The sequence below is a fragment of the Oryza sativa genome, chromosome 11, assembly GCF_034140825.1.
Source record: "Oryza sativa Japonica Group chromosome 11, ASM3414082v1".
Classification (NCBI taxonomy): domain Eukaryota; kingdom Viridiplantae; phylum Streptophyta; class Magnoliopsida; order Poales; family Poaceae; genus Oryza; species Oryza sativa.
In genome coordinates this window covers 1757740-1780029 of record NC_089045.1, presented here as the reverse complement: position 1 = coordinate 1780029, position 22290 = coordinate 1757740, and the positions used below count along the sequence as shown (strand labels likewise).

At 37.4% G+C, this 22290-nt stretch overlaps 2 protein-coding genes across 3 annotated transcripts; one reads left to right on the top strand and one right to left on the bottom strand.

Annotated features, from left to right (window-relative positions):
* The first annotated feature begins 58 nt into the window (after positions 1-58).
* On the top strand, positions 59-16666 carry LOC4349719 (uncharacterized). The gene is made up of 35 exons (XM_015761587.3): positions 59-325; positions 732-899; positions 993-1082; positions 1252-1388; positions 1467-1557; positions 1699-1781; positions 1863-1969; positions 2761-2913; positions 3808-3872; positions 4046-4133; positions 4300-4378; positions 4470-4578; positions 6583-6642; positions 6988-7106; positions 7211-7586; positions 7663-7847; positions 7938-8007; positions 8879-9029; positions 9130-9299; positions 9383-9727; positions 10384-10551; positions 10658-10951; positions 11350-11526; positions 11662-11925; positions 12062-12160; positions 12263-12447; positions 12557-12892; positions 13058-13211; positions 13301-13411; positions 13564-13731; positions 14406-14532; positions 14828-14986; positions 15101-15204; positions 15305-15364; positions 16036-16666. Exons 1-35 carry the CDS (start codon positions 143-145, stop codon positions 16246-16248), a joined length of 5448 nt encoding a protein of 1815 aa, XP_015617073.1. The 5' UTR covers positions 59-142; the 3' UTR covers positions 16249-16666.
* LOC4349718 (uncharacterized) lies at positions 16618-20189 on the bottom strand. 2 transcript variants are annotated; one of them, XM_015761588.3, is made up of 9 exons: positions 20046-20189; positions 19221-19340; positions 18919-19051; positions 18477-18656; positions 18074-18154; positions 17778-17941; positions 17546-17682; positions 17185-17300; positions 16618-17066 (listed from the first exon to the last, which is right to left on the bottom strand). In XM_015761588.3, exons 2-9 carry the CDS (start codon positions 19337-19339, stop codon positions 16833-16835), a joined length of 1164 nt encoding a protein of 387 aa, XP_015617074.1. In that variant the 5' UTR covers position 19340; positions 20046-20189; the 3' UTR covers positions 16618-16832. The 2 variants fall into 2 exon arrangements, with proteins under 2 accessions (XP_015617074.1, XP_066161428.1); XM_066305331.1 differs by having other exon boundaries at positions 20137-20189.
* Positions 20190-22290: the final 2101 nt, after the last annotated feature.

Sequence of the window (22290 nt, the reverse complement as noted above, 5' to 3'; positions counted from 1 at the left end):
ACCCGAGCCCGACACGACTCCCCTCTCGTTTTAAGCGGTTTGGACTCGAACCCGACTCGACCATTTTTCTTCTTCTCACCTTCTTGCGGTGGAAGGAAACACGGGCGACTGAGCAGCTGAGTCCAACATCGCCGGGAGAGAGATGGCGGAGACATCGTCGGCGGCGGCGGCGGCGCAGACCGACGCGGAGAGGGAGGAGGCGCTGGACCGGATGCTGACGCGGCTGGCCCTCGCCGAAGACGCGCGGCTCGCGCCGCTGCTCGCCCGCGTCCTCCCCTACGCCATCACCTCGCTCGCCTCCGCCACCGCATCCGTCCGCAAGCTCGTAAGCATACCACTCCTCTGGTCCTGGGTCGATTGAAATTTGTATGTGAGACATATGTGTAGGTGTGTCATTATTCTCCTTCGGTTGGTTTAGTTGGTCTCTTGGTTGGTGATGTTTACAATGTTCCTGCTTCAATTTGATGAAATTCGAGCAACAGTGCGTATTATAGTGTTTTAGTGATTTGTTCATGTACACATAATCTTCTAAACGACATAATTAGAGAGACTATTGTGCTTTATGTTGCAAGAATTACTTGCATTTGTTACTGTAACCTGAACCTATTCAGAGGTAGCAGAGTGCCAGTCCTGTTTTCCTTCAGTTCTTTGCATGATTCTATAGCATAATTTCCATGTCAATTAGACAATGGCATGTAATGGAAAATAATACCATTTTTGGACTCCATTAGGTTATGGAAATTCTCAGCCACATTAACAAACGGGTGAAGCACAGGCCTGAGATTTCACTGCCCATGCTGGATTTATGGAGGATTTATACTGAATCTACTTCCTCCACAATAGTCCGGAATTTTTGCATTGTTTATATTGAGATGGCATTTGAACGTCTGCTAAGTGAGGTATCCTATTCTGCTTCGTTTGTTTCTCATTTTCTCTAGGCTGTTTTACCTTTTCTGCAAAGCCAACAACATGAAGTTAACATTCTGTAACAGGACAAGGGAAGCATAGCACCTGATCTTTTAATCAACATATCAAATGTTACAGAGCAGCATCAGGGAATCATCTTGAGACTTGTGGTGAAGGTTTGTCACAATTTAATTAAGACTGTTGTCCACCACAGAGTTTACACAATTTAGTCAAGTCTATAATGATTTTTGATAAGTTACTCATAGCTTCCTTTTCTTCCTTTGGTGTATCTGCATCCTAAAAAGCTTGCTAGTTTTTCTCTGTTTTTTTAAATCTTGTTGTCAGGCTATTGGTGAATGTAACACACATAAGGTGGGTGACAATGTTGCTTCAAAATATCAATCCATAAGTGGATCTAATGATGGTCTAGTCTTCGCTGACTTCTGTTTTCACACAGTACTGTATCAAACACCACCTCAAGGGTAGGTTTCCTTGCTAAATTAGGTACAAGTATGAAACTTTTTTTTATTTATGGAGAGTTGACTGCTAGTATTCTTCAGTGTTGGATGCCCGGCAGGACTTTCGGTTGCTCAATCAGATCGTGTTACTGGAAAGCAGCCACTAAAAGGTGACACACTTACATCAAGAAAGGTAATACAGAAATGCATGTATCATTTATTCATGTTATGCCTGTGTATGCAATCATGTCAGCATATACATTCGCACATTTTAAGTCCTTGAGTATAGTAACTGCACCTTCTTACAGTTGAATTTCACTTGTGATATCTTCAGCTAGGAATCTTGAACGTCATTGAAGCTATGCAGTTGGCACCAGAGATTGTTTACCCTCTTTATTTAGCTGCTGCTTCAGATAGGTACTTTTTTGGAATTATGTTTACAATCCGCTGAAATGTTTGTACGGATCATTAATCATGAGGATCACTGTTTCAATGAAGTCAAGAGTCAGTTACTAAGAGAGGAGAGGAGTTATTAAAGCGCAAAGCTTCAGCTGTGAACCTAGAAGATTCCAACCTTATGAAGAAACTGTTCACACTATTCAATGGTATGCATTAAGGATTTTGTAGCATGCTAACTCAAGCAAATTTATATTTCAATATAATACTGTCACTTTGTTCTTATGTATTGTCATTTTTGTTGGGTGGCATATGTTATTCTGTCCTTGAGGTGACTAAAATGCATTGTTGAAATCCAGTTCCTTACATAAAGGGCAAAGCTAAAATTAAAATCATCTAGTATAACTTTGCCTCCACTTCAAATTATATATAGAAGGCTTTATAGTTTTCTCGAGCTTTATTGTTGCATGGTCAAAAGATGGGTGCGGATACCTTTGTTGCCCCTCATCTTCATAACCCTAGCAAGGTCCTTTTGGTACAGCACGTGTCTATTCCATGAACATATTTCCTCCAGCCTAGTCCCGAAGCAGTAGGTCATTGGGGGTACCCCTCCAACAAGTTTCATTTAAAATATATCACTCATGAGGATTTACTGATCCTTTTTACACCATCTTCTCTCACCTTGTAATTATAACTAATGTTCTCACTAACTGTTCTCTTCCGTATTTTTAACTGAGATAACAAGGTCATGTCCTCTCCTTCTCTTGTTTTCATACCCTTCTTAATACTTGTTCCCATCCAAAGTAAGCCTTACATTTTGTAAAGGTTTGTGTATGTTAGCAGGCCAGCATTTGCACATGGCACTCTCCTGTACCAACATGTACACAATGCTTCTCTTTATTTTGTTTTGTAAAAATCTCTTGCTTGTTTTTATCAGTGCAAATCTGAATATTTGTGGTTTCTCATGGTATATGATAGATACTGTTCTCTTTTGCCTCAGGTACTGCAAGTCCAGAAAATATAGCTGCAGAGCTGAAAGTCGCCCCAGCACATAGTTCACTGCGAGTCCGCCTTATGGGTGTTTTCTGCCGATCGATTGCTGCAGCAAACGCATTCCCGTACACACTTCAGTGCATCTTTGGCTGCATCTATGGTATTCTGTTTATATATATTTTTACTTTGTGTATTTATTTTAGTTTTCTTATTTGTTGTCATGACCAATAAAATGAAATTTTAATAAGCTGTGTATTAACAAATGCACTCTTTTACTAGTTTTGATTATTTACATCACCAAACCACATCTTTAAGTAGTACATAGAAACTGATTTGGTATGTTTGTCCTTTTGTACAATAATCTTTCTTTTAAGCATCTTTTAGAGTTTTATGGAATGGTAGGAGCAGCAGAGGATGATCTTCTGAAAAACTATTAATATCAAATTAACAATAATGTACAGCATACATTACAATAGAATGATAAAAGATAAAGGTGGGCCTAGAAATTTATATCTGGAACAAGTGAAAGAGTTAAAAGATATGGGCTAGGGTTCATGGAGGATAAACACCATTAGGAGGATAGCAAGGTGGCAGCGGCTCCCTGGGATGAGAAGTAGGCATAGACTGGGATGCAGAACATTGAGGACAATGGATTGATATTTTTTCTTGCTAACAGTGACATCCTTATATAGAGGTGCTAGAGCCCAAATGATAGAAACTAAATAAAATCATACCTTGGATATAGCCATCTACTTCCATGAAATATCTAACATAGAAACTAATAATCCTTATCCCCAAATCAATTGCGCAGCCCATAACACATATATGCATGACTTCCTTTAAAGAGGGAAATGCAAGATGAGGACTTCATTTGCTTTTTAAGTGTCTATTTCTATGATATGGAACACATTCTATGATATTTCTTGTTATGTTGCATTCAATTCATTGCTAAAACTACTCAATTGACATTTCAGCAAGGCAATAACTCAACTTCAGCATGCCATGTATCGTTACTAAACTCATATTTGTTTCTGCTGTGTTTCTATGCCTGAAGGAAACGGGACTACTTCAAGGCTGAAGCAGTTAGGGATGGAGTTCACTGTCTGGGTTTTCAAACATGTAGGTGCACTTTGTATGTTTTCAGTTCACCAACATTGATTAGCTTCTAGCATTCTTTACTTGTGCTCTTCCAATTTTAGTTTTTTCACTTGGAGCAGTTCTGTTCCTTTCTGTCAACCTTGTTTCATGGTCTCAAACTTTTATCAATTATCATTGTTTCCTTATTGATTTAGGCAGCAAATGACCAGCTAAAGTTAATTGGTCCAGTCATTCTCAGTGGAATATTACGTTCACTTGATGGTTCTTCCACTACTGAAGCAGGTTTTGCACTTGTCATCGACTCTACTTGTTTAGGCATGCATGTGATTTATCTTCACATCCCTTTGCTTTGAATTACTTGGGTTTTAACACTTCTTTGACTTCCTATTTTGCCATGTCAAATAAGTTGAGAAACAGTGAATGATTTATTGATTTCCTTTATGTCCAGATTCTTCCAGTAGGGATATTAAAATATTTGCCTACCAGGCAATTGGTTTGCTTGCCACTCGCATGCCTAATTTATTCAGGTATGCCCTTTTCTTACTCTTCTGCTTTCTTGCCTCGTGATTCATTTCTGTTATGGAGACTGATTTTTTCTACTTTTTATGAACATTGCAGCAACAAAACTGACATGGCTATACGACTCTTTACTGCTTTAAGATTAGAGGAGCAATCTCTTCGTTTGACAATTCAGGAGGCAGCTACTGCCCTTGCTACAGCATACAAGGTACTTACTTGTAGGATATGCTAATTTCCTCCAAAATGGTGCTGTACTGCTGTCCTGACCTGTTAAAAATGTTGGCAAAGATGGTTGTGAAATGTGTTTCGAGGGTGTAGTGATTTCCCTAGGGTGCTGTACTTCTGTCCTTGACATTTCTCATTATTTTGAATGGTCAGATATTTTTACGCTGTAGTTGATTAATGACTTGATGCGGAACAAACTTACTAGTTTTGTTGATGAAGCACATGAATGGATTGTGACGCCCCATGGTCCAAACATGGTACAATCTATCCACTTTGCTGGATTAAACCACATACATTGCAATTCTTTGAAGCTTTTGATCTCGTTTGCTGCAGTTGGGTTAACCTGGAATTGCCTTCATACACCAAGTTTTGTATGCTGCATTGTCACACTCACACCTTTCACATCCAACATAGACTGACTAACCCACCCCCATCCATTCACGCACACATGCATATGGACCTCCAAGTTCTGGCTTGGTTAGATGCTAAAAGATGTCTTGCAAATTGCAATTTTATATTCTTGCTATTATTTTACTGAAAGAAAATCTTAACATGTGACTTGAAATAGTTATTCGTTGAATGTGTTCTTCGTTCTAATTATAACAGCATGTATCTAACTCATTTCCTGACATCAAAGCGAAAAGGGTAATGAGCGAACGTTCGCTATAAGTTGATCCCGCGAATCAGAAGGGGGAAATTGGAGGACACGTATTTTCTTCCTTTTTCAGTTTCCTTTTTCCTTCTTTTACGTGATTTTTCTAATCCGTTGCAAAGTCTCAACCATCTCCTTTTATTTTCTCACTTCGGTTTATTTTCAGATTTCTTTTTTTTCGTTATAGTATTTTTATAGCCTTTTTAATGGAAATTTTTATATAAACAATTTCTGTGAAAACTTTCTATATATAGAATTTTTATATATAGAGACTTTATATATGTAAAATTTATATACATATATATAGACTTTGTATATGTAAAATTTATGTAGAAATTACGTGTGTAGTTAGAAAGTTTAGTGCATATAAATTTTACTAGAAATAATAAAATGCTGACGGAATTTTTTTAAATGTATAATATCCGTGGAAAATTTCTATGTACAGACTTTCTATATAGAGAGACTTTATATATGTAAACTTTATATATATATAGATTTTGTATATGTAGATTTATATATATATAGATTTTGTATATGTAAACTTTATATAGAAATTATATCTATAACTAGAAAGTTTAGTGCATAAATTTTATTAGAAATAAAAAAAAATGCTGATCATCATCACATATTTCTCAAAAAAAATCCAATCCGAACAAACCTCCTAACAGAAAAAAGGATAAAACGAAACATTGATTTTTTTCCCCATCGCGTGAAATGGAAACGGGAAACGTTTTCCTCCTTTTTTGCTGTTTTCTATTCGCCGCTAGCGAATGTTCGTGCATTAGACTTACCCACATCAAAGTTAGTACCGCCTGGAGTGTAACAGATACGTGCTGAGGAAGACCCTTGGCAAGAAGTAGAAATATAGTGCTCACCAGTTCCATGAACTGAGGGAGGGAGGGTGGGCTTTGCATGGTATGGGGTAGTGGTAAGTAGGTACATGCCATGATTGTCTAGCAGTTGAGGGAGGACTGGAGGAGATTACCAGTTCAGCTTGCAACAGAGATCAACAGATAAGTCCTTGGGTTTGGTTAAGAGATAAGTTTAATCAGGAGATAATCATTAGTTGAGGTATTCTTCTTAAATTGTTTGGGATTCTTGCTGTCTGATCTATACATGCAGCCACTAGAGAATGTATTCGGCACAGAGGGAAGATACAAGAAGGCAAATGTTCTGTTGAGTGTTGACATTTTTGGGTTTTACATACTTGTGACTTGTAATATTTATTGCTTTGTCCTGTTACTGCATCATGTCTTCAGTCAGTGTCGTTCATATGCTGTTATGTTACTCCACTTTTTCTGGAAATATATTTGTGATTTCCTTTTTTCTTACCAGGGTGCTTCGGTTGTAATATTGAAGGATATTGAGGCACTTCTTTTGGAAAATTCTCAAATGGTAAGTTCCCATTCTTGTCATTGTAGATTCTTAAATACTCGAGAGCCCACAGCTGCATCAAAATTTTCCTATCTACAGTTGAATTTGTGGGTGTTACTTCTATTATTTTTTCTCAGACTCATCTAGATATATGTGAAAGCAATAGTTTGAAAAGATGGAATATTTAATTGTTTATATGTTGTTGATTGGCCTGATGAGAAGTTCTATTGGAATACAACTATATCTTCTTACTTTTGTGATAGTTGAAAGTTGAACCCTACTGTTCGAGGAATGCAAGTACTTTTAGTCATTTAGATTTTGCATACTTTTGTGATTTTACATTTTTTATCTTATTTTTTCTTCAAGGAGCAAAGTGAGGTCCGATTTTCTGCTGTAAGATGGGCAACAACACTATACGATATGAAGCACTGCCCAAGCCGATACATTTGCATGCTTGGTGCTTCAGATGTAAAACTGGACATAAGGTTTGTTAGAAAAGATCTTGCCGAGTTGTTGACATCTTGTTTCCTTTGGTTTCTATTTATTATTTTTAAAAAAAATATAATTATATGATTATGTTTGTCATCAGGGAAATGGCTTTAACTGGTCTGAATCTGTTAAATGATGAAAGGGAGTCATTTGCAATAGCAACTGATTCCAACTATCCTGATATTGCAGACATGGTAAATTATGTATACAGCCAACAGCCTCAGTTGCTACACTGTGATGAGCAGAGGAACGGAAAATTGCTTTTCCCAACAAAAACATTTCTTGCAATGATAAAGTTTCTAATGAAGTGCTTTCAGAAAAGTGATGGCTCGGATTTTCTTCAAGAAGATCTATCTAATTGTCCAGTATCAAAATTGTGTATCATTTTAGAACATGCCATGTCATATGAAGGATCTAGTGAACTTCATGCATTGGCCTTGAAGTCATTGGTCGATATTTCCTCTCGTCAACCAAAGGTTTCTGTCCTATATTATCTGTTAAAGCAAACTATGCTTTCTTCACATGTTTAAACTTTTCCTTTTTTAATTTTAGTTGGTGTCATCGCGCTATGTGAACCGTTTACTTTGGCTAAGAACTTTACTGGGCCATGTTGATGCTGATGCTCGTGAAGCAACTTCACGTCTGCTTGGTATTACTTCTTCAGCCCTTTCAAGCACTGCTGCACTGGATCTTCTCTCTGAGCTCACTTCAACATTTGATCAAAATCGCCCATCAAGGTATGGAAGAGAAATTTAAAACACAAATCCATTTTCTCTGTACTGTTATGCTACTTCTAATTCACGTGGATATTTGATGAATTGCACCAGATTCGAAAATTACCATGGATTGTTATGTGCAATTGGGTATATAACTGCTGGTTGTTTAAAGGAATCTTATGTAAGTTTATGCTTCTTTCATGATACTATTTTTTTTGCAGTTTGTTTATGTCATTTCTTTGCTACATGTGCTTTACATGAAAGTTTAGTGCATTCGCTGTTCGCTTGACACCATTAAACCTATCTTGAATATAATTTAATGGTGTTATATCAGAACGACTTGATGGGCATCCCATTAGTAATACCATCCATGAGAATCCTTTTTGTTATTCTCTAGTACTAAGAATATGAAATGGACTAGTGTAAGACGGTTCTTGTTTGGAGTGTCATGTGAGGGACAGAATTGCAGGCAGGGAAAGAATGAGAGTAGTACTTCTCTTTCCATAAGTTAAATGTGTTTTGAGATTGGGGATTCTAAGAAAGAAAGGGATGAATTACATTATAATTTACCTATGCCATACAATGTTCAGTTGTTCACAAAACTATAGGACAACACAAGAAACTATGTTGATTTTTATTTTTATTCTTTCTCTCTGTTTTTTTCCTAATATAAATCTTTAGTTAATTTTAGGGTATTCCCGTGCTGGTTTCTTGGGCGGTTAATGTGCCAAAGTGGCTGGGGTGCCCCAGGGAAGAAGGCACAAGGGACAGTCTGTAGCTAGGCAGTTAAGAATTCTAATCCACTGGGTTAAGTTTGGCTTGCATTCCTAACTAGAGATGAACTGACAAAGGCGATCTACCATGCTGGCAAAATAAGTCCATAGCTCAGTAAACCAACGCATTACCTATTTTGTTGTGTCCTTCCTCGTGTTTAGATGGTGGCAAGAATGGTGCTTTTTCATCAGTCTTCGATAATCCTTTGCACTGTAAAAATATATGTAATGAATGCAACTGAGGGCTACTGTGCTGTTATTTTTTATGAATATGTACAGATAACTGAAGAAATAGTGCAGAAATCAATTGATGTTCTTGTAAAAGTTGTCGAGTCTGAGGGTTCAGCATTGGCATCCACTGCGATGGAAGCTCTTGGTCATATTGGTCTCCATTGTTTATTGCCTTCTATTAATCGAAATTCCTCTCAAGGTAAAATGTGTTTCCTCGCACTTCTGATAGACGTGAACTGTGCTACTCACCAGCTTCCTCTACTATGTATTTGTTTAAGCTAATTTCGTTTGTCTTGCAGCTGCACTTTTAACAATCCTGAATGAGAAGCTGGCTAAGCTGCTTTCAGAAAATGATACTAAAGCTATACAAAAGATTTTGATATCGCTGGGACACCTATCTTGGAACGAGTTGTCATTTGCACACCTGAATAATGCATTGGACTTAATTTTTAGTCTTTCACGCTCTAAGGTAGTTCTTTTGATAAATTCAAAATTTGTGGTTGAAAATATTCTGTATTTGACAATATTCTATTCCTAAATATCATTATTCAGGTGGAAGAAGTTCTTTTTGCAGCCGGGGAGGCCCTATCTTTTATATGGGGGGAAGTTCCTGTGACCACAGATGTAATACTAGAAACGAACTTTGTCTCCCTTTCCCAGGCCACAAACTATCTTACTGGTGATGCACCCGTACTTGTCTCGAGTAACTCTAATAAAGGAAGTGATTGTGAAGAAGCACACGCAATGGCTCGAGAAGAAATTATAAAACGGTTATTTGATACATTAATTTATAGCAGTAGAAAAGAGGAAAGGTGCGCAGGTACTGTCTGGTTGGTCTCACTTACAATGTACTGTGGTCAGCATCCAAAGATCCTGGAACTACTTCCACAAATTCAGGTCTGCCAATCAATAATAACATATATTTATCATTGTAGAAGTACTATATCTTAGGACAAACAAGAGTGGTGCACTCCAAAGTTTACATTAGAATTGATACACCATAGGTTGTTGTGTGAATTATTAATCTGTCCTAAAATTAAAACAATGCCAGTATGCTGGACAGGGCACAGAAGCCAACAACTGTTAATAATTGTGTACCTTTCATCTAAAACATGTGCTTGCTTATAGTATAATTCAGAGTTCCTCAGAGGTTTCAGCTGTCAAGCTGTCACTGAAAAATATTAATTTCAGTACTGATACAATCACCTATATTTAGACTTGATCCATGTGCAAGTGCACTTCTTTTTAGGTTTTATCCTCTATGGTGTTTACGCATTTCAGTTGAAGAAAACCAGAAACTTTGAGTATTTGATTCTACAAATCGTGCATGCATATACTGATGTAGTGTAGTGTTTTCAGTTAGTGGAGTCCTTGTCTTGGGGTGAAAGAGTGTCCTTTAATGTTGAGCTATTCTCATATTCAAACTTTGTCTTTTTCTGTCATTATATGTTTCTCTTCTAAATGTCTTCTATCTTGTATCATTATGTTCATTCCAGCGTATAACAGTTTGCTCTAGGTTTCTGCTTACCTTTTGAAGTTCATTCCTTTTATAGGAAGCCCTTACCCACCTTCTTGGTGATCAGAATGATCTTACACAAGATCTGGCATCCCAAGGCATGAGTATTGTATATGAGCTTGGTGATGCATCTATGAAGGAGCAGCTGGTTCATGCTCTTGTGAATACACTGTCTGGCGCAGCAAAAAAGAAAAGGGCCATCAAGGTGCACACTATGTTTCCAGTTTCCATTTTGAGAGAACCTGGAATACCCCCGAACCCGTACCCAAAAAAAAACTGTTAATGATTAATGTTTTCTCTGTCTGCATTAGCTGATGGAGGATTCAGAGGTTTTTCAAGAAGGAACTATTGGCAATAATCCTACTGGAGGAAAGCTTAGCACATACAAGGAACTTTGTAGCCTTGCCAACGAGATGGGCCAACCTGACTTAATATACAAGTTTATGGATCTAGCTAACTATCAGGCTGCTATCAATTCCAAGAGGGGTGCTGCTTTTGGGTTTTCCAAGATAGCCAAGCAAGCTGGTGAGGCACTTCAGCCTCATCTGCATACCTTAATTCCCAGGCTTGTCCGTTACCAATATGATCCTGATAAGAACATCCAGGTATTGAACTATACGCTTACATTATCACATATGCCATGTTTTGTTTTCTGATTTTTGTGTTGGGTTTAAGTTCTTAAAGTGTTTGTATGCTATAACCTTATGATCCTTCATTGCACCAAAGTGAGTATGAATCTTGTTAGCTATGGCCTGCAAAATTTCAGCAACTCCACAGCTGAGGTCGTATGCATGTTTGTAATCTTACCTAGAGAATTATTGGTTTGTTTTTTCCAATAGTGTGTAGATATAAAAGTATAATGCGGTCTTCTTGTTCATATAGAATCCAAGGCAGTCAGGAAGTACTACAGTGCATCAGACAGCTCAGATTATCTGATTTTGATCACTTAACTATTTCAAAAATGGTTCTTCCTAGCTAACTGACACTTTGTATTTCATTCTAGGATTCTATGGCACACATATGGAAATTAATTGTTGCAGATCCAAAAAAAACAATAGATGAACATTATGATCTAATAGTAGAAGATTTATTGGTTCAATCTGGATCGAGGCTTTGGCGTTCACGTGAAGCTTCATGTCTTGCACTTGCAGACATTATTCAAGGTCGAAGATATGGTCAGGTAGATAATTTGTTTTGCTAATTTTGATTTTTTTTAAAAAAAATCATGTAACTATTTTGTTTTGCATAAGCTATGAATAACTGGTTTAGGATTTATTTTGAGAATAAAATATTGCTTATCTTTCCCTTTGTTAAGGTTTCTAAGCATTTGAGAAAAATATGGATTACCACCTTCCGAGCAATGGATGATATTAAGGAAACTGTGCGAAATGCTGGTGACAGTTTGTGCCGAGCTGTAAGCTTGTTGACAGTTAGGCTCTGTGATGTGTCACTTACTACTTCATCTGATGCAAATGAAACAATGAACATTGTACTGCCATACTTGCTTTCTGAAGGCATACTCAGTAAAGTTTCAAGTGTTCAAAAGGCATCTATAAGTTTGGTTATGAAGCTTGCTAAGGTATACTCATTGTCAAATTCAAAAAAAGTTATCTGCATTAACATTTTAGTGGCAATTTTTTGCTCCACTGTAATTTTCTTTATGTATGCTGCTGTCATGAATTGAATTACACGAACTAACTGCCCGATGTTCACAGGGGGCTGGCCCTGCACTTAAGCCACATCTGTCAGAACTTGTCAGCTGTATGCTCGAATGCTTATCAAGTCTGGAGGATCAAAGATTGAACTATGTTGAGGTATGCTACTTTTCTTGGTTTTTGTTAAGCACGGATGGGTAGTGATTTTCCAAGACAATTAACAGTTTCTATACCTCACTCATTTCTGAATTTGGACCAAAGATGCATGCAGGAAATGCTGGCATCCAAACTGAAAAGCTTGAGAGCTTGCGTATAGCTGTGGCTAAAGATTCTCCGATGTGGGAAACCCTTGATATCTGTTTAAAAGTTGTTGACAAAGAATCACTGGATCTTTTAGTTCCTCGTCTGGCTCAAATGGTTAAATCTGCTGTTGGTCTTAATACAAGGTTAGTTTTGATGCTACTATGAACCTTGTAGTATAATTGAAATAATAAATTGTTGCTTTTCATGTACTTCAATCTTGTTGTCATTCATTTTATGTTTGTCTTATTTCAGGGTTGGTGTTGCTAGCTTCATCACCTTGTTAGTACAGAAGGTCATGGTTGAAATCAAGCCATATGCGGCAGCATTGCTGAGGTTACTGTATAGTGCTGTTCTGGAGGAAAAGAGTTCTGCAGCTAAAAGGGCCTTTGCATCATCTTGTGCTGCAGTCTTAAAATATGCCAGCCCTTCTCAGGCTCAGAAACTTATTGAAGATACCACTTCTCTGCATTTAGGTGAAAAAAATGCTCAGTTGTCTGCTGCAATTCTTATTAAATCTTATTTAAGCAATGCAGCAGATATTCTTAGTGGATACAATGCAGTTGTTCTCCCAGTAATTTTTGCTTCAAGGTATGTGAACGCATGTAGTCTTATCTTAGCCTTTTATCTTCTCTACCATTGCTAATGGTATTACAGATATTAATGTGTTTTGAAGTTCACTTTCAGTCTATCACAGTAACTTGAAATGCACATGTTCTTTGAACTGTACATTGCAATAACAAAACTTATTTTCAGATTTGATGATGACAAAGACATCGGTGCATTGTATGGAGAACTTTGGGAGGATATTCCTAGTAGCGAAAGAGTAACCCTACAGTTATACTTACCAGAAATTATCTCTCTTTTGTGTGATTCCATGTCCTCGTCGTCATGGGCTGGGAAGAGAAAGGTGAAGCCTTTATTTCATTATCTTACTGTCCATACACATAAAAGTATCATAGCTTGGAATACACTTACAGTACTGTGTGCTACTTGCAGTCAGCCAAGGCTATAAAAAAACTATGTGATGCTCTAGGAGAATCCCTGTCTGTGCACCACAATAATATTCTTGAATCACTTTTGAAAGAACTACCTGGTCGATTTTGGGAGGTAATTAGTACTATGATTTTTCTATCTGTGGCTTATCAGTGAATCTTTCCTTTTATTCATGGAATAAAACAGGATGGATTGCTTAGAGATTTTCAAGAAACATTATCCATGACTAGGTTCATAATTCATTTTTTCGCCATGAATAACCACAGGGAAAAGATGCTATTCTGGATGCACTCGCTGCACTTTGTTCGAGCTGCCATACTGCTATGAGTGCAGAAGACTCTGGCATGCCTAGTGTTATTCTAAATGCTGTTTGTGCTGCATGCAGTAGGAAGTCAAAATTGTACCGTGAAGCAGCTTTCTCGTGTTTGCAGCAAGTAAGTATCTCTCTTCTCTACCCTGATCTCTATGTGAAACTGAAATTTGTGGCTAGTGGATAATCTAAAGCATTTTACTGTTTGTGGACCAGACTTTTCTTTGATAAAAGGATTTTTAGCTGTTAGATAGCTGTGCTCTTAACCTAGTGCTCAAAAGGTTTATGATCTTAGATGCAACAAAATTGATGAGAAAATTACTTTCATGCTTAATACTCCCTCCGTTTCATATTATAAGTCGTTTTGACTTTTTTCCTAGTCAAATTTATTTGAGTTAGACCAAGTTTATAGAAAAACAATATTAGCATTTTCACCACAAAACAAACATATTACCAAAATATATTCAATGTTAGATTTAATGAAACTGATTTGGTATTTTAGATGTTGCTAAATTTTTCTATAAATTTGGGCAAACTTAATAAAGTTTGAATAGGAAAAAAGTCAAAACAACTTATAATATGAAACGGAGGGAGTGGGTATTTAGTTTGAAGATCTTTCCGAAAATATTGCAAACAGCTCTCTTCTCAAAATATTATGGGGAGCAATCTAGGTTGTCAGTGTTATATTTTCACAAAAGACATTCATCGGGTTTAGGTGTTGCGTTGGGATGGCATTTTGACATTTTCTATATATTAGAATTTACTTAGTTTTCTTTTTCTTTCTTTACCACTTTTCAGGTGATTACAGCATTCAAAGATCCAGGATTCTTCAATATTGTTTTTCCTATGCTGTATGAGGTTTCTAATCGATCTGTCATTTGTAAAACAAGGAACTCATCTTCACTCACTGCATCCTCTAGTGCTGGTCAGTCATTAATTCCAGCCCCTCACTGCATTCAACTAATGTCAATGCTGGATGAAACATCTTGTAAATGAATACTAGAACTTCTATTTTATTATCTCATTCTTTATCACATAAATATGATATAGTACTGATAGTTGCCATCACAACACAATGTTTGAAAACCTTGATGGGATCGGCTTAACAAGAGTACAAGACAACTTTAGAACTATACATTGTTGCCCTTAATGCAGCATACGTGCATGACTTCAAAGCCACTTATCCTCCTTTATTTTTTATGTATTACTGCCTTCTGCAGAGCAAGATGAAACTGAAGGTGTTTCTGTTTCTCTTGATAAGGTGCTCAACTGTGTAGCATCTTTAATCACTGTTGCTTTCCTGCAAGATATTATCAACCAAAGGAAGAATATCCTGGAAATTATTTTAAATTCTCTATCCCCCGAGGAGAGTTGGCAGAGTATGTATCTTGTATGCAAGATCTATTATAATTCTATGCAACTGTTTTTGAATCTCACTTATTTGATACATCACCACTATCATTGATGCTTTTTTTATGGATTTCTATGTGCAGTTAAGTTGTCATCGTTCTTGTGTATCAAAGAGTTGTGCTATAAATTCCAGAATCCAGATGGTAATAACACTTGGCCTGAGGAAACAACTTACTTGGTTGAGGAGGTACATCACATAGTTGTTTAGTCCTACACAACTGTACTCCTTAGTTCAGTATTTGGTTTCTTCATTTTCCTGACAAATTTCTTTTAATTTGACTGTTCAGTTATTTCATTCAACAGCACCAAAAGTTGTGGATGTCATACGCTTAGTTAAGATTGCTCAGGTAATCATCAGTATATCTAGCCCTCACCAATTCATATTATATTGTGTTTGCTCATATTTATTACAATCTCATATAGCACTTTTAAAGTTTCACCATAAGATAATTTGTTGTCTTCCTTCTAATGAATAAACATATTGTAGTTTACTACTTGTATGTTTTATGGCAATGGGAGCATGTGAACTGAAATTGCACTGGACGGAGCTGTTGTGGGTGTTATACTAAATTTGATGATTGCATAACACCATTTGGCACCAATTTTCCATTTGGCACCAGTTTTTTTATAGATTATTTAGAGATGATACAAAATTATTCATCAAATATTCAGGGAAAAATAAGAACTTGTCTTTAGAAAAAAAAAAGGTGGCTGGTCTGGTGGTTTGATGAACCCTGGTGCACATGGTTTACAGATTACTGCTTTGCTTCTTTATGTAACAGTTCATATGCTTGTTTTTGGCTTCACTGATTTTAGAACAAACAGTTACAAGGTTTCTTGCACTGATTGTAACATATAATTTATATCTTGAAAGGACGAGCTATCCAAGATTTATGTAAAATATAATTGTTACATACTGTGCTAGAGTATATTAGATTACTGTATATTGCACAAACCAGCAGTTTCTGGATATGCAATCTGGGTTTGAATTGCCCCCTCATGACTAACTTCTTCTCAGGTTCACACCGCTGCTTCCGAGTGTCTCCTTGAGTTGAGCAAATTGTATAGAGACTTTCCATTGGTTGACAGAAAAGGGCCCAAGTTCTCAGGCGAACTTGCTGAACTTTGTGAGTCGGAAAAAAGCGAGCAAGCAAAGGCATTTTTGAAGCAATGCATGGATATTCTCAAAGACTTCGAAGATGCCACTGGATTAGCCATGGAGATGGATTAAGTGAAGCTCTCAAGGTTAAATCGTCTTAGTAAATGTCAAAAACAAGGCCGCACATGTATAAAGGGCGCGAGCACCAGGGAAGGTGGGTTATTCTCGCAAACTGGAATCACCGTGTAATAGGATGAGCGTTTCATTACTGATTGCATCCGAAGGAAATTCTGAAGCTTTGCATCCGCAACCCACTTGTGCAACATGTCCTGCCGCTGTTACGATTTATTGTTATTCTCCAGAATGGAGTAGCGGTGAGCTACCAGAGATTGGTTTCATGATTCTTTCGAGTCTCAACTTTGAGTGCAAAAGGAACCAAGACCTAATTAGACCCGAGAGTGATACTTATGCTAGGAAACATATACTCAAATCCAAGAACGATTTTTGTATGAAGGGCATTGATTATTCAATCCAAGAAATTAAACACAAATGTGTGTATACATATATGGTTTCTGTTTACTTTCACCCATATTGGGACTAAATTGAGACGGTTTACAAGTTACAATCACATATGATTTGTGTAAAAACATTAAACTGACGCCAACCGATGTATCTTCGGTCTTCTTTTCTGAATCCCTATTATGATCATCAGGGACTTAAGTGGTTAGCTTGCGGAGAGCAGTGGTGGTCTTGGAGCCTGACTGCCTTCCCAGATGCTTGGAGATGTAATCTCCAGCATCCATGAGCTTGTTGAGGTCAACATTGGTCTCTATCCCCAGTCCATGGAGCATGTACACAACGTCCTCCGTCGCGACATTGCCGGTGGCGCCCTTTGCATATGGGCAGCCTCCCAGTCCTGACACTGATGAGTCCACTATGTTGATCCCCAGCTGGTAATACAAAAGGAAATGTTAGGCCAAGCAGAGCATTTCTGATTGTTTTGTGTCTGTTTTTCAGTAAGATGGTTTGTTCATTGGCATTGGCAGGATGTGAAGTGTGGTTGCTTACTTGGAGAGAGACCAGTATGTTGGCAAGGGCTTGGCCGTATGTGTCATGAAAATGGACGGCGAGCTTGTCCACTGGAACAAAAGACATTACAGCTTCAAGCATAGCAAGTATGCTACCTGAAACAAACAATACAAGAGAGCGGAAAATTGCCAATGAGATATGTGGCTCATACTGTCATATAGAAAAATTCGAACAATTGAAATTATATGATTAGCAAGTAATGTGTCAGAATGTTTGTAGATTAGGACTGCAATGCTTTTAAAAAATCGGTATCATCACTTTAAAAGTAGTTTTAAACGGGCAAAAATGTATGAACCAGGAAATGGCATGCTGAAAGCAATAAAGGCAACAAAATCAGTACCTGGTGTACCAACACCAATCGTGTCTCCAAGTGAAATCTCCGAGCAACCCATGTCATAAAGCTCCTTAGCTACGTATGCTACCTTTGATGGATGAATTGTGCCTTCAACAGGGCAACCAACCACACATGAAACATACCTATGACGATCAAATTATGCAAATTCTCAGATCAGATTGCTGTCTGTTCTTTTTAACTTTCAGGCTCGATAGATCATCAAGCTTATGTGACTTACCCACGGATTCGCATTCCATGTTTCTTGGCAGAAGTTACAACATCACGGTACCGAACAAGGCTTTCCTTGATGGTACAATTAAGGTTTGACTTAGAAAAGGATTCAGAGGCAGATGCGAAGACTGCAACTTCTTTTGCACCAGCTGCAAGAGCAGCCTCAAATCCCTAGAGAAGTGGAAACAAAGTTGATTCATCACAAAGATCATAGCCCTTCATAAAACAATAATGTATAGTCTATTGCTGATATAGTGCTATGTGATAGAGTTCCCAAAAAAAATAAAACAGAACTGGACATACTCTGAGGTTAGGAGTTAACACAGGAAACCGCACATCTGGCACATGCCTAATCCCTTGAAGGACATCCTTTGCATCAGCTAGCTGAACTCCGAAATGAGTGATAAGATTAGTTATTTGAAATTTAACTGATACCAAATTTGTCAAATTAACAGTACAAATTTTACAAATTAAGGTCATACAAAAAAATAATAGTAAAAGGAGTTCAATATAATTATCAGAGAAGTAGTGACAACTTCCGATGAGGATTTCCACATAAAAAAATCCGGTTTTGAAGTAAGTGCAATCACATATGCTAGAAAAGGTGGATTTTAAATCAAGAGGTATCTTGACATTGTTCCTTAAATATCTGTTAATTTAAATTAATATATGATACTACATTTATTCACTTAATCTAAGTAATTACCTGCGGCACCCATTTTGGGGAAACAAAACTTGTGGCTTCAACTACTGATAGACCAGAAGCCACCAATTTGTGTATCAGTTCAATCTTTACAGAAGCTGGTACAGTACTCTTCTCATTTTGCAGACCATCCCGTGGTCCGACTTCAACTATCTTCACAAACCTTGGAAGCTCCCACAAAACCTGAAAACCAGTTATTCATCAATTGAGAAAAAAGAGTAATTTGTAGTAATATTTTACAATCACTACACTTTTTCAGCCACCATTTTCACTTATTCAGTTATGAAGGTAAATAGAAAAGACTATGACATGTTGAATTGCCGCAGACATAATGCTACATGTCAGTTCATTCCTCGTATTTGAGGTGGTCTGATGAAGAGATCTAAAAAAAGGAAATGAAATTGAATACACTCATAAGCCATTCCATAACACAGGATCAAAATACCTTCCGTGGAAGAGCTCTGAACTCCATATCCACTCCATTGCAGGAGGAATCAGTATATTGGCCTTGCATATGCCATGAATGAGAACTGCTGTGAAAGATCGTCTGATTGTTGCCACCATTGTGATGCTTGTAACTGAAAGTAGGTCCAGATGGTCAGATCTTACTTTTTTTTTTCAGGGCATCCTTTGGCAGTAAAAATTCTACTGATGATAAAAGAAGGTGAGAAAGGAAAATCTTCGGTGTAAAACAAAATAGGAAAGGAAGAATCTAGCATCTGTATGGTTTGCAAGAGTAAAACTTACTTGCTGGTGCTACGGTCATCAGCACTTGCTCTGCAAGCATTTGGAGAGAACCTTTCAAGTCTGTTAATACTCAACTTTGGAAGGTCCCCAAGACCGAGCGGCTCCTCGAGGCTCGACATTCTGGAATCAGATGTTACAATGTGAAGAAGACTGTTGATATGAACACTTGATATATGTCACTGAATTGAGTTATAATCTCAAAACACATGAAGAACAGGAGGAAAAAACAATGTATCGGGTCGTATTATCTCATTGATCATATGCCAACTGAACAAACATTAGTTTCCGTTTACCAGTTGGGATATATCGCTGCAACAAGCCACTAGAACAGTCAGAAACGGTACACTAATCCGCATGGAAAGGAAAGTTTGAAATCTAATCCAATGGAACTCCAGAAACAATGTCCATTCTCCCGGCATGGTCAATGTGCAATGCCTGCACACCGGACCTCGATCTTGACCAAACTTCTTCTTTACGCATTGAACAGAACAGCATATATACAAAATACTCACCCTAATTATCCATAAAGTGGTTTATTTAAACATTGAATCATGAAATGGTATGCTTAAGCTTCAATGAACTAATGATGCCCATTGCACAGTAATTAGTAATACTAGCAGAAATGGAACGACACCAACGCCGCTGTTAATTCCGCTCTTTTCCCTGTAAGCACTCATAGCAATTCAATCTAGCTACAAAACCTCACTTGAAACTCTCCAAGAAACCAAATCAAGCAGCCAAATTGTCACCAGCTAAGAAGTAGTACAAGGAACAGAAGAGATCAGAAAGGGGAAAAGTGCAAGAAGAAACAAGAAACCATCGCACCTCGATCGATCGACAAATTGGAAGCCAACCCGATCAAATCGCACCCAGGATTGAGTGAGTGATATAGGGCACCGAACTCAACAAGCCTTACTTGAATCCGACGCAAAGGAGGAGAGAGCACCGGAGTCCGAAAATGGAGGTCGCGGCTGCGCCTCCGCGTCTCCGCCAAGGGAAAGGAACGGGTCGGCGAGGCAGCGCGTGGACCAGGTCTCCCGTGGAACGTCTCCGTGGGGCCCACCGTGTCAGTGGCTGTTGGTCCACAAGACCCGGTGTAGGGAGAAGTGCATGCCGGTTTGGCGGGCTGTGTGGAAGCCGTGGTGTTTGGTTGGTTGGTACTCCTTTTCAGGTCTGGTGAGCGACCACCCAACCCCGCGAGTTCTTATCGGATTCGGGCTGTGAAACGTTGTTGTGTTCACCCGTTAATAACAGTGCCTGATAAATATATTACTTCCGGTGATTATGCGAATGCCCTGCTTATAATCTGCTCAATGTAGATTAATGTGGAAATGGATCTTCTGGATTTTAGTGATGGTGATTATGAATATATTCATTACCACCTCTTTAAATATGAGATCATGAATCAACTGATAATATACGGATTGATGATCTTTTGTGTCTTGACAGTAAGGATACCCGATCCGCATAATTTGTATTTAATGATCTTTGAAAGTGTAAACGTGGTCAGCTTAACTCCAGAGAAAAGAATAAATCAGATCCGGAGTTGTGGTGGTGCCCAAAATTCTATTGATGTATACATGCCGTCCTCGTGTTTTATTAGGTGGCTAGGAACCATCTTATTTAATTTAGAGAAAATTGCAAAAACCACCCCAAATGTCACTCTGAGTTTGAGATGTCTCCCCATAAGAAGATTTGTTGCAAATCCCCACATCCTAATTCATCTTGCTTTGATTTAGGCACCTTCTCTTCACACGTGCGTGATTCTTGAAGAATCTCGTGGCGAAATCAACCGAGTCCCACTCGGCGAGAGCAAGAGATTACGTTGTTTGTTCTGTATAAGGCGGTCATTTTGTTGCGTTATCATGGTCATTTCACTGTGTTTTTCATGGTATACTAGCTATATATTCTAAACTGATATCATGTGTATTGAACAACATATCCTTTTTTTTCATGGACATAATGAGCATATAGAAACATTTGAACATGAAGCAATAATCATATAGCCAGATTAAACCTGCATGACTTCATCTATTGCAATTGGTCAGATGACCCAAAATAGCATGTGTTAGTATAGGTTAATCAGAAATTAAGGCCACACAATCTAATGCAAAACGGACATGTTGACAAATCATCACGATGGGCAGGACTTGGCTAATTTCGCCATGAGATGCTCCAGGAATCACGCATGTGTAGAGAGAAGGTGCCTAAATCAAACCAAGGTAAATTAGGAGGTGAGGATTTGCAACAAATCTTCTTATAGAGTTATAGGGGGCATCTCAAACTTAGAGTGATGTTTAGGATGGTTTTTCATTTTTCCCTTTAATTTATAGTATAAATATTTTCTATATGTATTAATGTTACCTTCATTTTTAATAGATAGCACCGACAATTTTTTTAATAACATTTAATTATTCATCTTATTCAAACATGTACTCTAAATATGCTAAAGTATAAGTCATAATCAAAATAATAAATTTTGATGATAAAATAAGTCACAACAAAAGGCCTGTTCACTTTGATGCCATTTTCAACCTTACCAAATTTTGATAATGTTGCTAAAAAAGTGGCTATATTTAGTTTGCTACCAAATTTTGGTAACTATATAAGAAATCCTACAAAAATTTTGGCAAGTATGCTAAAATTTTGGTAATGCTAAAATTTGGTAAGGTTTTTTTTAGCATCAAAGTGAACAGGCCCAAAATAAACACTATTTATATAATATTTTAAATAAGATGAATGATAAAGAAAGTAGAAAAGTTAACAACGTTATTTATTAAAGAAATGGAGAGAGCAATATTTATCGTTCATTAATGAAACGTACTCCTACAACTCTCGTATTTCCAATTTTCCAAACAACTATCAAGTCGTTTCATCTTGTACTTTAGCAAATTTAACCTATCAACTTGTGCAAGAGTCAAACTACATTTTATATGCCTTAGAAAAAAAAATATTCTCTCGTATCAAAATATAATAACTTTTAGTAGCTAAAATTTATTTGAAAATATAACTTCAATTGAACTGCAATAATTATAATTACGATGGTTCGAATCAAAATTTCAAGATAATC

Bases quoted from the DNA above. Each gene is read 5' to 3' on its own strand.
- LOC4349719 (XM_015761587.3), top strand. From the start codon at position 143: ATGGCGGAGACATCGTCGGCGGCGGCGGCGGCGCAGACCGACGCGGAG. The intron at 1,083-1,251 runs GTTTGTCACAAT...TCTTGTTGTCAG, and splicing joins TCTTGAGACTTGTGGTGAAG to GCTATTGGTGAATGTAACAC. The intron at 13,732-14,405 runs GTAAGTATCTCT...ACCACTTTTCAG, and splicing joins CTTTCTCGTGTTTGCAGCAA to GTGATTACAGCATTCAAAGA.
- LOC4349718 (XM_015761588.3), bottom strand. From the start codon at position 19,339: ATGTCGAGCCTCGAGGAGCCGCTCGGTCTTGGGGACCTTCCAAAGTTG. The intron at 19,052-19,220 runs GTAAGTTTTACT...ACCTACTTTCAG, and splicing joins GATGACCGTAGCACCAGCAA to TTACAAGCATCACAATGGTG. The intron at 17,683-17,777 runs GTAAGTCACATA...TGATCGTCATAG, and splicing joins CATGGAATGCGAATCCGTGG to GTATGTTTCATGTGTGGTTG.